Raw genomic sequence first — 15901 nt, 5'->3', positions numbered from 1 at the left:
GGCAAGGGAAATAAAGGAAAGAATAAACAAATGGGACTACATCAAACTAAAAAGTTTCTGTTCAGCTAAAGAAAACATCAGCAAGATGAAAAGGAAACTAACCATATGAAAAAATATATTTGCCAATGACATCTCAAAAAAAAAAAAAATAATGCCCACTTGAACCCACAGCTCCAATGGAGCTGGAATTTTTAGGAAGGGCTTCTTACCTTGCAGACTAAGGAGTGATGGTCACTGGCGTGGAGGAGCCTCCTGTTAGTGGGGGGCGGGGGGGACTGCCGTGGCCTTGCCTATTGTATCTGCCGGAGCCACCTTGCCACCTTGTGGTCAGCCACATCCCCGCTTGTTGGCGCCGCCTCGGGGGATGGGCTTCCGGGGATCTCGGGAACCGCAGGACTTCGCAGAGACACCTGCGTGCGTTCCTTCGGCTTCCATCAGGTTCTCCGTGGCGTCTTTGCAGGCACACCTGCTCGTGACGCTCAGAGGCCAGGATTTCAGTGCCGCGCTTCTGCGGCGGTGGGACAGAAGTCTTGCGGACCCCACCCACTGTCCTCCGACAGCAGAAAACCGAGGGGCAAAGCCAGTCAGGCAAGGCCACGGGCTGGCTTCCCACCTGCAGTGCAGGGGCCTTGGCCTCCCGCCCAGAGAAAGCATCGAACAGTCTCCAGCCGCCAGGAAAACCAGCAGCTGTCAATGTGATAGAAAACACCGCCTCCGCTGACCGCTGCAGACAGGCCCCGGGGCAGCTGACTGCCCTTTCCTGAGCCCGTTCCAGACAACGATCCATAAGACGGGGTTAACGCCGCCTGGTGGGGTGACGGGTCCCCTGGCACGCCTGCCCACAGGAGAGTCCAGGGCCTGACTGAAGGGGCTCTGGGGCTGCTCACTGGCTGGGTCCCCACCAGAAGAAACGAGCCACGGCCTGCCAGCTGGAGCCACGCTTCTCAAACTTCAGCGCGCAGGGGAGCCACCTGCGGTCCTATGTGAGCGAGGCCTGGGGACCTGCACCGTCCCCAGGGGCTGCTGCCACTGCCGGCTCGGGGGCCACACCTTGAACAAAACCCCTGGAGACGCAGACTTAACGACCGAGAGAAAAAAAACCAGGAGGCCCGGCTTTGCACCATTTGGCTGTCCGTTTATTTCAAGTTTACAGAGAAGCTTAAACATCTGTGGAAAAACACCAAAGACTTAGTTTTCTCTTCAGTTCATGACTTTTTAAGTGATAAATACACAGTATTTAACTTGGTACACCTGATAAAAGGAAAATGCATAGAAGGACCAGGAATGAAACAGAAGCATCGGGCGGTACGCCAGTCACACAATGCTCGGCCCGCAAAGCTGGACAGGATGGGACCTGACGGCCTTGAAACCTTCCCTAGCACCTTAGGAGCACGTGGGGGTTACGGTCCACCCCCTCCCCGCCATGGTAGCGGGAGGCTCCCCTTTGGAAGATGGCTGAGAGCAACAGCTCAGACCTATGTGTCTAAATGCACAGGTATTCACCTCCTTGTTCCAGAAAGGCTTCGAGGACGGGAGCCCTGACGCCAAGAAAAGCCAGATCAGTGAGGAGACGGACTCCCCAGACCCCAGTGCCCACCAGGGCCCAGAGAAGGCTTCGTGGGAGCCGCTGGTGAGCCAGTGGACTGGATGGGGGACGCAGAACAGGGCAGAGGAAAAGATGGGGAGAGAAACGTGTGCTTCCTTCCAGGCCACAGGTGCTCACACCAAATCGGCCCCGCGGGCACGCCAGCCGGGGCAGAAACAGACGAGCATCCCTTCGGCGCACCTGAAAAAGCTGCTCCTGACAGCTTCCCCCCTCTCCTGACAGAGCTGGCTTTTGAAAAATCAATGTTTGTGCTCCAAGAGAGCGGTAGTTAACACTTTATGTAACAACCCTCTCTGCTTAGACGTTTTGGGGACTGGCAGTTCCTTTCCACAGCTTTCTTCGGGGTTCCTTTGTTGAAAAAAAAAAGTTGTGAACTTGGGCCTCCCCCAACCCACCCACCTAAACAGCTGGGAGCTGCCTGACGGCTGGCATTCCACACGTGAAGCCTGCCACGGAGTTTTGTCGGGGGGCAGATGGCACTGCCCAACGTGGCTGCGTAAACACAGGTTCTGCAGAAGCTCTGCGCGCTGCCCGCGAGCCGCCAGGCCGGAGGCCACACGGACAGGCTGGGCCGGAGACTACGGGCCGGCTGACTTGAACCACAGCGCGGTGCTCACTGCAAACTAACCAGGCCCGGTCTGCTCCGGGAAGGGGTGGGGCCCATAAATTTACAAGCGTAGGAGGACAAGAGGAAGTACTGGGTTACAGAAAGAAAGAGAGCAGGGGAGAATATCCTCCATCAGCCGGGTATCTCTGCTCGTGGAAACCGGCAGTCCCTAGTTCTGTACTGTTATGAGGGAGCACAGAAGCTCTGGCTCAACGGCAGTCAAGAGGTCGCAGTCAAGATCTGTGGAAGCCAAGATTGCCTGGGCTCTGAACGCACTGGGCGCAGGGGCAGATAAAGTCCTTGCCTCTCTCTGCAAAATGTCCTCGCACCAAGGCTGATCGGACAGAAACTACAGGAAAGCGGGTCTTTCTGAGCCCCAGTACTATCTCCCCAGGCCAGGTTCCACAAAGCAGAAGGCATCTCCCAAGACAGAGTTCCTCCAGTTTTCCCACCCCTTGAACTTCAGACACACCCATGTGTGGCTCCGGAAGAAGTCGCTCTTGAACGGCAGCCAGACTTCCCAATATTCGATGGAAGTCAAACTGGGAAACCTTTTCTTCCTGGGAACTTTTGGTTACAAAAGGGGACGCCCTGCGCCCAGACCTGGTCCCCTAGGGTCCTGAGGGGTGCTGAGGGGTGCTCTGCATTTCCCTTCTCTAAAAGGGTCCCCGAAGTTCTCGGCTCAATCCTAAGAGCTTTGCTGGTACCGATGATCACCTGTGTCTCAGCCGAATGGAAGTATTTCCCAACGGGCCCTCCAGACACTGGGTAACTGTTTCACGCACGACGACACCCAGACAACACTCAGCTATCACCTAGAACCGTGGCAGCCTCTAGAATGCACGGGTTACAAACAAGCTAAGCTGCTCGTAGACAGGAAGAGGTCTCCTAACTTTCATGGGCTCTCACGCCGATCACAGGCCTGAAGCCGTGGGCTAGACCCTGGAAGCTCTGAGTGACGTCTGCACTAGTCTGGAGCTCGGTCTAGTTGGAGAATTGAACATTTTTGCCTGTCTCTTCACCCTTCAGCCACGAAATATACATGAAAGTATAGGATTTCACCTTGTTTTTTTTTTTTTTTTTTTGTACCCTAATGAGAGATTTATTAAGAGCTCAGTCAGTGCTTTAGCGGTCGTCATAGGGAAACCCACTCAAGTCCTGGCCGCTCAGCCCCTCCCTCTCACCACGACCTCAGCGCCCGTCTGGGGTTGGAAAATCCCATTCTCGAAGCAACTCAACGTCCAGCCCTTTCCGATTTTCTGACTACAGCTCCAGCCATAAAGTGTTCAAGTCCTTCTTACACACAGGTCGCCTCGAAGCCCCCTGCAGCTACTCCTGAGGGCTAGCCCTGCCTCGGCGCCCTGAGTCCACGGCCTGGAAGGGGGCACAGGTCTAGGTCTGGGGTTTGCCCGAGAGGTCACGTCCACTGTTCCCCCTTGCACACACAGCGACGGACCAGCTCCGGTCCCAGCCCGCACCGTGGGAGTTCTCTGCCGGGCCTTCACGACTCTCAAACCCCGCACACACAATCACTTGGTGTAACAGACATGGTTCTGAGTTCACAAGGAAGGATTTTTTTTTTCTTGGCATAAAAACGTTTTAAAAAGCAGTTATCCCAAAATGTATGTGGCTCTGGGTCTGCAGCTCTTCACACCCGCCCGTTCAGCCAGCCAGCGGCCATGGTCGGTCGATGTCACGGCATCTTTATTTATTGATTTGTTTTGTCCCCTTTAAAACAACAAAGGATTTAAAACAAAAAACAAAAAAACCCCAAAAAACAACAGATGACGGGCAAGGCTCTACACACGTGCTCAGTTTCCGGAGGACATGCTGCTAGGGAAACGGGGGCCGAGCATGCGAGGTCCCGGCGGGCGCAGCTACTCCATCGCGTCGTCGGGCCGCAGAGGACGCGTGTGCGCGCCGTGGCCGGGGCCCGGGGCCCCCCAGCGCTCCCCGGGCGGGCCGCCTCTCACAAGAGCGCTTCCTCCTGGGCCGCAGGGGCCGCCTCGGGCCCCCGGAGGCTGTCTTCGCTGCCTTGCTTCCTGCCCGCGGGACAGAAAAGCGGCGTTAGGAGCGGGCAGCGCGGGGACGGCCCCGAGCCTGCGTCCCCAGGCTCCCGCGCCGCCTGCAGCGCTATTTACTTCACCTCTCCCTTAGACTCCCTCCCCCTTTTCCCTTGCTGATATCAGATTTTCAAAGGAGACTTTGCATCCCCTCTGTAAACGGAAAACTAGTGTCATTTGCCAAAAATAACACGGAACTATAAAAATACCCGCGAACCTATCTGCGTGACCCCTAAAACCACGGCACAGATTAAGTACTGTGGGGGCCCCGCCTCCCGGCCTGCTCGGTGAGATTTTTGTTATCCCAATTCCCCATCCCCACCCACTTTGGGATAGACGCTCTTGCACGGCAAGAACCACGCCACTTGTCTTCTGTCACCAGGTGAACTTCCGGGGGACAGCGAGCAGGACCACCGGAGCTCAGCCGGGCACCTAGCCAGCCCTCAGGGAACAGTGATCAACAGCAAACAGAACTGCCCGGGCCCCGGGGACCAGGAGGCACCTGCGGCAGAGAGAAGGGCCCTCGTCTTGGCGATGGGAGCAACCAGAGCAGCTGATGGGAGGAAAGGTGTCCTGTATCCCAGAGGGGCCACGGCCGGAAGCACCCCAGCGAGCGCGGCCTGGGGTGGCAGGCCTGAGTGCAGTGACGGGGAGGTGAGGGAAACCCCTGAGGAGAGGCCCTGACCCTTTGCCAGCACCAGGCAGGCACAGGTGCCGCTTCTAAGGGACCGCCGTCCACTGGGTACCGCTGGCCAGAAGGAAAGCGCCCCTGCCCAAGGAGGGAAGGCATGACGTCTGCACTCCAGGGAAGAAACCCCTCTTTGTTTAAAAGTCACTTGCTGGCTTTATCGGGTCTGCCACAGAAGAGGGGTCAAGTCTCCCCGGGAGGAGCGCTGTCCCTAGCTGCCCAGACAGGCCCTCAGTTTCTGACCCCTGGCTGGTCTTGCTGCGGACACTGACAGGACTGGGGAACGTGGCCTCCAATGACTGACCAGGCTCTGCAGCTCTGGAGTGCTGGCCCCTCTGGACACCAGAGCACCCCACCCGTGGGCGGAGGGCGAGCGCAGGTAACCCCAGGTGCTGCTGGGACTGCAGGTGCGGGAATAGAGGGGCAGCAAAGCCCTCTGGACCAATTTCAGTCTGTTGATGTCTTGCAATTTCGATCTCATTGGAAAAATAAAACAGGAAAACAACGGACTGACACGCAGGAGGCAAACCCTAACACGGAGTGGAGAAGAGAGGCCAGCCCAGTACGCTTCCACTCCTGCCACCCCGTGAGGCTCAAACTACAGAGCAGGTCCCCGTGTCATCTGGCCGCAGAGACGTCTGGGAACACTCGGCAGGCTGGTGACAACAGGCTGTGACCGCTAACTGCCGCTTGTCCTGCTCCAGAAGAGCATAAACAATCCCCAAACAAGCACTCTGCCCACATCACCATATAAACCCCAACTCCTCTGGTACGAGTGGCCCATAAATTTAACCGAAGCCAATTCCCATCAAACAGAAAAAGCTGGCCCTTGGACAGAAATGTTCACGGCAGCATTGCGCGTGTGGGGTAGCCAAAAGGCGGAGACAGTGTCCGTCACCGGGTGAACAGAGAAGTAAAATGTGGTCTCTCCATACCGTGGAATATTATTTGGCCATAAAAAAAGGAATGTAGCAGTGACACCTGCTACACCATAGATGAACCTTGAGAACATGATGCTGAGTGAGAGAAGCCAGTCAGAAAAGGCCACCTGCTGTGTGAGTCCATTGGCAGGAAAGGTCCAGAACAGGAAATCCATGGAAACTGAAAGTGGCTTAGCGGCTGAGTGGCTACACAATTCTGTGACTGTATTAAAACCCACCGAATTACCCACTCGGAATGGGTGAGTTGTATAGTATGTGAACTATATCGCAGTTAAGCTGCATTTAAGTCATAGAAACGGCTGCCTGGATCTACCGGGTCAGGTGGAGGCGGTGCGTCAGGTTCAGCAGGGAGAATACTGGGATGGCTGCCCTGCCACAGATGCTAGGGGGGACGGAGTGGCAGAAGGGCTGCCATTTCTCATCCGTCCTCCAGGGACAAAAGTTCTCATCTGTCTGGGGAGGAGCTAGCAACCCTGACCTGGGATACAACATGTCTGGGAGAGGGATGGCCAACTGGGGGAGGAGTCTGGGCCCCCCCATGGCAAAGGCCTCTTACACTACTTTGCAGCCGGCCGAGGGGACATATTCTCCAGGTCTTAGCCCACCAAAGAGAGGGTGGATGCCGGGAGCCACCAGGGAGAGCCACAGATGCAGCATGCCTGACTATGCTCCGGCCATGCCAACCCCGAGCAGGGGCAGCCACGGGGCCCTGTGACAGCGCCTCGATGCCACCGCCATGTACGGAGCACCTGTGGGTGCCCGGCTGGGTCGTGAGACCTGGGTGGATTCGCAGGCATTCCGGGTGGAGCGCCATGCACCCGCAGCCCCAGCTCACATGCACGACCCGCCGGCGGGTCCAAGCCCCTGGATGCCCCTCCTTTTCAGCCTGGGCCCGGAGGCCCAAGGGGAGCCCAGCCACAGCAGGAGGGAACATCGGCCGGGGTGGGGACACCCCGTGCTCTGCAGCGGCCCCCGCCCCCACGCCCCGGCAGAGGCTACTGCGCAGGCAGGCAGGCTTTACCTTGGGCTCAGACCGGGGCTCCCACTCCCTGGCTGGTTTTTTGCTGGAATCGCCAGAGGGGAGGGAAAAGGGAAGTGAGAAGGGACAGCTGGGGTCCAAGGGGTGCCCATCCCCCGCCCCAGACACACTCAGACCCCTAACACCAGCCTGACAGAGCTGTCATGTCCAGCACAGGGCTGAACACCCCCGCCAGGGAGCACACCTGCTTCCGGACCACAGAAGTGCTTTCTGATTGTCGGGTGCCCCCAGTGAAAGTGCAAGTCCCCTGAGGAAGGTCAGATTTCAGGCTGGATGAGCTACCAGCCAGAGGAGGGGGCTGAGCCCCGGGTGGGGTGAAACCCCAGCCAGCAGCTGCTCTGACGTCCCAGGTCTGGTCTGTCTTCCCCGAGGGCACCTCTCCAGGGCTGGGCCCAGGCAGCCCCCCCACACCCCCCGCCCCACGGGAAGAGCAGGCGGCCACTCACAGGAGCAGGGTCCCGGGCGCTGACAGCGAGCGCTCCTCCCGCCGGCTGCCCTCGAACGGGTTCCCGAAGGAGCGCTTCCGTATCATCGTCTTCACCAGGATCTGAAGGGGAGAAGAGGGGGCTCAGCCAGCTGGAAGGGGGCTCCCGGCAACATCTCCCCTCGTCCTTTCTCCCCCAGCCCCTCGCCAGCTCCCAGGGCTTGCAGCCTGTGGGAGACACTGGGAGCCCCTGGGACACAGATTCCAAAGCCGTCACCAAGCGTCCCTGGCTCCCTGGCTGCCAACAAGATGAGGGCCAGACTCCTTGGTCTGACATTCAAGTCCAGTCCTAAGCTCCAGGCTTGGGCTACTCAACCGGCAGGGAGCCCTGTGCTCCGGGAGGGCCGGCTGCCACCGTCCCCCCGGCACGTCCGGTACCATCTGTCTCACCCAGGCCATCAACCTGTTTTGCCTTCAAGGCCAGGCCTCTACGTTTGGTGAAAACCCTCTCCGACCACACCGACAAGAAACCAACCATTGTTCCCAGGTATAAAGGGGGGCGGGGATGCTGTACGTTTTTAAAATTGAAATATAATTCCCACAGCATACAATTCACCATTTTAAAGTGTACAGTTCCATTGTTTTTAGTATATTCAGTGTATCTAATTTCAGAAATTTCCATCACTCCAAAAAGAAAGCCTGTCCCTGTTAGCAAACACTCCCATTAGCAGAGATGCCCTGGCCCCCAGCCCCGGGCATCTACCAACCTGCTGTCTGTCTGCGCATTTGTCTGCTCTGGACATTTCATGGAGTGGAATCAGACTTATGTGACCTTTTGTCTGGCTCCTTTCACTCAGCATGTTTTTGAGGTTCAGTTATGTTATGTCAGTATTTCACTCCTTTTAATGGCTGAGTAATATTCCTTTGTATGGATACGAATACATTTTCCTTGGATTATCCATTCCTCCATTGGGGGACATTTGAGTGGTTTCCACTTTTTGGCTATTGTGAGTAATGCTGCTGGGAACATTTGTGTCCAGGTTTTTTTGTGTAGACACGTTCCCCACACAAAATGATTTCATTTCTCTTTGGTGTATGCCCAGGAGTGGAATTCTTGGATCACATGGTTAACTATGTTTAACATCTTGAGGAACTGCCAGACGGTTTCCTGCAGTGGCGGCACCATGTGACATCCCTGCCAGCGTGAGGCAAGGATGCCATTTTCTCAGGGCGCTGCGTTGTAGTCACGTATGAGACACACCTGTCCAGGTGTAAGGAGCTAAGGGGAACATCCTTGGACTCCGAGGAGGGCCAAGGTGCTCAGAGGTCCCTGAGTAGCTGGCCTGCCCACTGCCAGGAGCGGGCACTCTCTGATGCGCCCCCTAATCCACTCTAAAGACTGAGTTGGGAAGCATGTATTCGGGGACCCTCAGGGAAAAGGTAACGCTCCACATTGCGCCCCTCCTCTGCCTCCGGGTGCTGCACCTCACCCAGCCCACCTGCCCTCATCCTTTCTGACACCCCGATCTGACTCCCCCACTCCCTGACGTAGAATCTCTCACCCATAGGAGTTTGGGGCTTATTCCGTTGCCAGCCAGGGAGCCGTGGAAGGGTCTGAAGCAAGGAGGTGACCAGTCACCTTTGGTGGTGCTTTTGGCTGCTGCTTCCCGTGAAGGCGTTTCCAAGGACATGCCTTAACACCCGGTGGGGCTCCGGGCCCCAACCGCTCCCGGCAGGGCACGCTGCCCTTCAAGCTGCTTCACGTATTGAGATTCTGATTCTTTAAGAGTTTGCTGCTAAGTGTTTTTTAAAAAATACACTGATTTACCAAGAGGTGGAAACACCTAAATATCCAACCGAAGAACAGATAAACGAAATGTGGTCTGTCCGCACCGGGGACTACTACTCAGCCGTGAAAAGGAATCAAAGCTACAACGTGGGTGAATCTCGAAAACATTATGCTAAATAAAAGCAGCCAGACACGAGATTACACGATTCCCTTTATACGAAACGTCCAGAACAGGCAAACCTGTCGAGACTGAAAACAGGCTGGTGGCTGCCAGGGCAGGGGGGCGGGGAGGGAGCAGAGTGGCTGCTAAAGGGGACAGGCGTTCCTTCAAGGCGCTTCAGAGCCATTGAGGTGACAGCGGTGACAGGTGCGTAATATTGTAAATGTGACAAATGCCCCCGTTTCACTTTAAATGGTCCATTCCATGTTACAGGAATTCTCTCTCAATAAAAAGGAAGAAAGAACACTGACTTAAGAGCACCAAGGCCATGCCCCTTGGGGGGGCCCGTGCTCTGCAGCCCCTGGGACACCCCAGCCTCTCCACTTTGGGCCTTTGCAGGGGTCAATGCCCCTGGCACGACCACCCTGCCCCACCCCTCCCCTCCCCTGTGGCCCTAACCAGCCAACTCCTGCCACCTTTGGGACCCCACGGAAGCAGCTCCTCCTCTCTGAACTCCCTGCTCTTGCCTCCCTCTGTGCTCGCCTGTCACCGTGGGATGACACAGGACGGCCCATCGTTCTAATGAGGCTGGGCGCCTCACGAGGGCTGGAGCTATATGCAGCTCAGCTCTGTAACCCCGTGCCCGGCACGTGCTGGGTGCCAGGCGTGGGTGGGACTTCCTGCTCCAGCCACCGCCACCGCCACCCCCGGCCCCACAAAGTCCATTCTCCGCGTGGGAGCTCTCCAAGGCCGCCCCTGACTGTGCTGCTCCTGATTCACACCCTGCAGGTGCTCCCCATGCCTCTCCGGGCTCAGCCGCTTCTTCCACATGACCTTTTCCAGCCCATCGCCTGGACCGCGGCCCCCCCCGGGGCGTACACCTCCGGGCCCCTCGGGTACACTGTACGTTTATTTGTTGGTTGTTTGCCCAGCGTCTGCCTCTCCAGGGCGGCAGGTGCCACGTGGGGCTTATCATGGCTCCCCTGCCCTCAGCCCAGGCCTGAGAAACCACGCGCCTCCTGAATAATCAATGACTAGCTCGGACCCCCAGGGTCAGACGCATCGTCCCGAGAACACGCCGCAGTGGGCGCTGGGGGCCGACGCCGGCCACGGCCCTACTGCGGGCGCAGGACGCGGGTGCCGCGGTAGGATGAGAAAGTGAGTGGGTGTGGGTGAGTTTTTAAGAGCGAAGGTCACGCAGAGGCCCCAGGTGGGGAAGGAGGCAGAAGATGGGAATGGATGCCCCGCCCAGGGCCTCGGGCTTGGGAAGCAGGAGAGGAAGGAAGCAGGAGGGATGGGAGCGAAGCTGGGAGAGAGGAGCCGGCGGGGCTCCTGAGGGCCCCACCCACAGTCAGCCACTGCAGGCCGGGGCCCGGGCTGGGAGGCGGCCACAGCGGGCGGTCAGCTGGACTCTGCCCCGGGACTGCTGCCTGCACCCAGCCCCCGAATGTCCTGGTCGCCCCCCTGCAGCCAAGTGACTGACTCCCAGCGTCTCCGGGGTGAAGCCTGCGGGCTCCACGTTCCGGCTCCTTCTTCCTGGGTCAGGACCCCAGTGCGGGGCCACAGGATGGGCCTGGTGACTCAGGAGCAATCCCCACCCTCCCCAGTCGGGAAGAGATTGCTGAGGAGTGGGCAGTGGGTGCCCCTGCCCCCAGCCCCGGGGCCGCCCACACATGATGTGAGCTACGCCGTCTGCTCTGGAGACTAGAGACCCACCCAGTGGGATTCCTGGCCCGGAGGCCCCGGCTCCAGCTCCTTCCCTGGCCCCTGCCTGGTCCCTGGCCTCCTCCTGCTCCCCGCAAGACTCTGAGAGCAGGAATTCTGGCAGGGGCAGGAGGAGCCTTGGAGGGGCTCCCCCTCTCTGCCGTAACATGAGACCTGGCTATAGATAGAACTGAGGTTAGAAGATACAGCGGCACCTGGCAGATGTGTGCCCGAGGCCCAGAGGCTGGTGGCTGTGGGTCAGGGACACAGCCAGACACCCCCTGACTTTCAGGTCCAACGTCTGCTTCTCAGACACCCGCCTGTGCCCCAGCAGGTCCTCACGGGGCCCGCCTCGGCGACTCTCTGTCCCTGCGCTCGGTCAGTGGTTCGTCTGCCTTACCACGGTCGCCAGGCTGGGAATGTGTTTGACTGAATTCTCGACCTCCTCTTCGGTCACCTCGACCAGCGTGCAGTTCTCGTCCTCCGACGGCAACAGCTCCGCCCCGTGCCTCGTGACCCAGGGGTGCAGCTTCAACGAATGACAGGAGGGGTGAGGGGTGGGCGCAGCGGGCTCCCAGGGGCAGGACAGTGGAGCCAGGGAAGGGGTGCAGGAGGGGAGAGGTCATACATGCGAGAGCTGGAAAGCCAGGCAGGAGGCGGGGTGAGCAGATGGGCAGAAATGTGGAAAACACGAGAGACAGAGAATGGCAGAGGGGGGCACTCTGAGGCTGGAGTGTGCCCGGCCCAGGCCCTCCATCCGGCCTTGGGCCTCGGCGGCGGCAGCGCCGGCCTCCCACGGCTGCCCGAGAAGCGCCCATCGCCCCGAAGCAGCGCTCCCCGAGGCCTGGAAAGCTCAGCTCAGAGCAGGCGCGTCCCCTGAATTTCACAGAAGGACAGACAGAGGCTCAGGGAGGCACGGTGACCACGGACCAGCCGGAAGGACACAATAAGGGGAGGGCCCGTGCAAGGGCCTGCCCCCACTACACACCCCAAGGGTCCAAGCCCTGACCTCTACCTTTTTAGGCTTCCTGCTCTTCAAAGGCTAGTTAGCTAGGTGCTAGGTGTTCCCACAGCAAATCTCCGGATTTCTTAAAGGGCCAGGTGTGTGTGTGTGTACATTGGTTGGGGTGCCGGGGGGTAAAGGGGGGTCTCTCCCAACAGCACTTTCTGCAACAGGGTGGAATGAGCAGGCCATGGGGAGGAGTGGGGTCACACTGCTCACAAACTTCCTCCCTCCCTCACTGCCATTTCTCAGACGGATGGGCAGAGTCACGGTGAGGGCCCAGGACGTGGGCAGCCAGGGCGAGGAGCACACAGGGGCCCCGGTCCAGTCCAGGGAAGGCAGACGCCACCAGCCCAAGCCGATCGGAGCGAGTGAGTGCTAGCCGCCCGCCGGCAGCAGGCCCCAGTTACACGATCACACCAACACCAGCCCCAAGTCCTCCTCCCGGCCCCCAGCAACGAGAGCATGGCGCTGTGGATGTGCGGCGAGGGGTCTGGCCAAAGCAGGGCTGAGCCGAACAATTCCAAGCAGAGGACACAGGCCAAGCTGTTGGCGAGCACCCCGCAGGGCCGCGGGGGCCCCCAGCTACCTTGATCTCCGGCACCATGATCCTGGACTCGGGGTTCTTGTCCAGCATGCGGGAGATCAGGTCCTTCAGGTCCTCGGCTATGTCGGGCCTGTGGGGTGACAGACACGTCAGAAGTTTGAAAGACAGATAGGCAGGGCCACTTAGGGCCCAAGGAGGCGACGCAGGACAGCAGGCCGATACTCACTGCTCTGGGAACTCCAGGGCCTGACTCTTGATCTTACTGTGTAAACACATGATCCTCTCGTCCATGAACGGGCACTGCGAAGAGAGGTCGGAGCGGCCGTCACGGCCGGCACACCTGTCCCGCCAAGGGCGCCCTGTGCTGCCGCCACCCCACGTGGGTCACGGCAGAGGAATAAACAGCCCAGGGGCCTGATCTAGGGAGCGAGCAGTTTCCTTATCTGCCCCCCCAACCAAGTCCTAGAAGGATCAGAAAAAGCAAACACTCTTCGTCCCCCACCTCCTGTGTGAACAATAATAATTCCAAGAACAATACGAAAGTTGCCACAGTAACAGCAGAAAATTGCGAGGGCTTAGCCTGGGCCAGGCCTTGTACTGAGTTTTCTTTTCTTTTTTTCCCCCCAGCTTCACTGACATATAATATGTGTCAGTTTAAGATGTGCAATGTGATTTGACATTCAAATATACTGCAAAATGTTTTCCACAATAAGGTTAGTTAACTATCTCCTCACATAATTTCCATCCTCTTGCCATTGTTATGGTGCAAACATTTTTTAAGATTTATTCTTAGCAACTTTCAAGTATAATGTACAGTGTTTTTTTTTATTGTGGTTCTATTACAGTTGGCTCCATTCTCCCCCATTGCTCTCCCCTGCCCCGTCCAACACCCCCTCCCATAGTCAACTGGGTTTTCTCAGAACCAACATCTCAGCGGCTATTCGCTCCGCCTGAAATGTTCTTCCCACCAGCACCTGCCTGGCTTGTTTTCTACCATCATTCAGGTGTCTAATCAAAGGACACCTTCTCAGGGAGGCCTTCCCAAGCTCCCGCCTGAAGAGACACACCCCGCCCACCATGTGCCTTTCCATCAGAGGGCCTACCCCCGGCTCTGTTCTGTTACATATGCCCTTATTACTCCTGCATTGGAAGGGCAGCTGTAAGAGGGCCGGGATGTTTGTCCATCTTCCTCCTTGTTGATTCCTACTACCCAGGAACATCCATCCCTGGCACAAAGTAGGGGCTCAATAAATACTTATTGAATTAATGAGTGCTTGAATGATTTCTGTTGGTCCTCTCAGTAGCCATCAGAAATAATAAGTATTATTCTCCTTTTACAGAAGAGAAAAACGGAAACTCAGAGAGGTGACATGTCCCGGGAAGTGCAAAGCTGGGATTTCAGCTGACTCTGCAGCCCGATCATGCACCACCTCTCAGGTGACAAATCAGCTCTCACCCAGCAGACGGCCTGACCCAGAGGAGCCCAGGTGTTACTCTGGAAAAAGGAACCTTTATATGGTTGGGAAAAGTCTCATAAAGTGACCTGCTCCACTCCTCTCCAAGGAAAACTATTTCATTAAGAGCAATAACTTGAGATAGTTTGGATTACGTAGTTGTATCCATTTGACAGAACTCATTAAATAGCACACTTAAGATTTGTACATTTCACGCTATGTCAATGTTACCACAAAAAAAAAAAAAAAAAGAGGGAGAACTATGAACAAATAGTGAGCTGCAGCTAATGCTTGCGCCCTGAACCATTTGGAAATGTAGAGATGGTAGAAATGTTACTCTAATATGTAAAAAAAGAAAAGAAACAGACTAGGGATAGTCAGACATATGATAAAGCAAGATTCTTTATGGCAGAATCCAGGGGTTGGCTGGGTAGGTGTTTATTATAAATTCTTTCAACTGTGCCATGTGATTGAGAATTTTCTGATCCAATGTCAAGGGGAGGAGATTACAAACTCCTTTACGTCCTCAGAGAACCAGTTTCTTAAGTTTTCCTCAACAGGAACACAAGCTCCTGAAAAGGGAAAATCCATGCTTTTATTGCTCACCTAATCAATCAAAACTTCAGAGTTAAAAATATAAGCCCCTAAATAGCAATAATATAAAAAAGGACCAAAAAAAAAAAAAAAAAAACGTCAGAACAGTACCCCCTAAATAAAAAATGCCAAATGAAGTCCTGGCTGCCGTGGCTCAGTGGATTGAGCGTCGGCCTGCGAACCAAGTGCCGCTGGTTCGATCCCCAGTCAGGGCACATGACTCGGCTGCACGCCAGGTCCCCAGTTGGGGGCGCGAGTGAGAGGCAACCACACAGTGATGTTTCTCTCCCTCTCTCCCTCCCTTCCCCTCTCTCTAAAAACAGATAAATAAAACAAAAATAAAATAAAGTAACCTTGTTAAAAAATAACAAATAAATAAGTAAATAAACGCCAAATGGGCTTTAACTTCCATTCCAATTCTGCCCCTCCGACAAACAGCTTCCTGGCCCAGGAGGCGAGAAGGACGTCCGAGCCGCACGAGGCTCGGAGGGAAGATGCCGTGATCAATCAGACGTCCGTCCCGGGCGCAGGCGAGGGGCGGGCGGCACCTGCGCGGTCCCTGCCTGAGTCCCTCCGCTCGTCACGGCCCCGCGGGCCCCTGCCAGCGCTCCTGCCTTCACAGACCCTTTCTCCACTGAATGGCTACCACACCCGGCGTGCCCATCGAGAAAGCACCCTCTTTCAGGGTCAGACCTAACTGTGGCAATGAAATCATAACTTTTAAATGAATACACACTGTCTCTCCGCGAAGGAGACTCTTCACCCAAGGGGGCCCCCTAGCCACACTCAGGAGGCGGGACACCCCCATTCTGTTACCTGGCCGAACACGAAGCAGTACAGTGTCACACCCATGGCCCACACATCCAAGGCCTGCAAGACAGACAAAGGGCCTCGTGTGAGGGGACACGGCGGCCGAAGAAGGGCCGCCCCACGTGGCCTGGCCAGCACCAGCTCTCTCCCCCGCTTTCCTTTGGGGAATCCCTTTCTCCTTGACTTGAGTCCATGGAGCCGAGGTGGGTGGATCCTGTCTGTAGCCTCTGGGAGGGCACATGACCCAGGCGTGACCAATGAGAGCGCCATTTCCCCGAGCCGTAGTGATTGGTTCTAGGATGGGCACATGACCCAGGCGTGACCAATGAGAGCGCCACTTCCCTGAGCCGTAGTGATTGGTTCAAGGAAGGGCACATGACGCACACTGGGCCAATCAGAGCTAACCCCAGGACTTTTGGCTGGAGGTCTTCAGGAAGCGGAAGTGTCTTTCTCCTGAGGTTGTTAAACTGAA

The 15901-nt window shown here is 56.8% G+C and overlaps 1 protein-coding gene across 1 annotated transcript in view; it reads right to left on the bottom strand.

Annotated features, from left to right (window-relative positions):
- Positions 1 to 3981: 3981 nt before the first annotated feature.
- CAMKK2 (calcium/calmodulin dependent protein kinase kinase 2) overlaps positions 3982 to 15901 on the bottom strand; it is a 40020-nt gene continuing 28100 nt past the window's right edge. The window contains exons 11-17 of the mRNA XM_090290824.1: positions 15436 to 15489; positions 12798 to 12871; positions 12614 to 12701; positions 11422 to 11550; positions 7391 to 7491; positions 6927 to 6969; positions 3982 to 4255 (exon numbers count right to left, since the gene is read on the bottom strand). Coding sequence (XP_090146950.1) covers positions 4091 to 4255; positions 6927 to 6969; positions 7391 to 7491; positions 11422 to 11550; positions 12614 to 12701; positions 12798 to 12871; positions 15436 to 15489 — 654 coding nt within the window. The 3' untranslated portion in view covers positions 3982 to 4090. The remainder of the gene's footprint in view (positions 4256 to 6926; positions 6970 to 7390; positions 7492 to 11421; positions 11551 to 12613; positions 12702 to 12797; positions 12872 to 15435; positions 15490 to 15901) is intronic.

Source organism: Furipterus horrens, unplaced genomic scaffold (genome assembly GCF_987537825.1).
Source record: "Furipterus horrens unplaced genomic scaffold, mFurHor1.1.pri manual_scaffold_11, whole genome shotgun sequence".
NCBI classification, from domain to species: domain Eukaryota; kingdom Metazoa; phylum Chordata; class Mammalia; order Chiroptera; family Furipteridae; genus Furipterus; species Furipterus horrens.
Note: the sequence above shows the minus strand (reverse complement) of the source record. Positions and strands in the feature narration are given on the sequence as shown.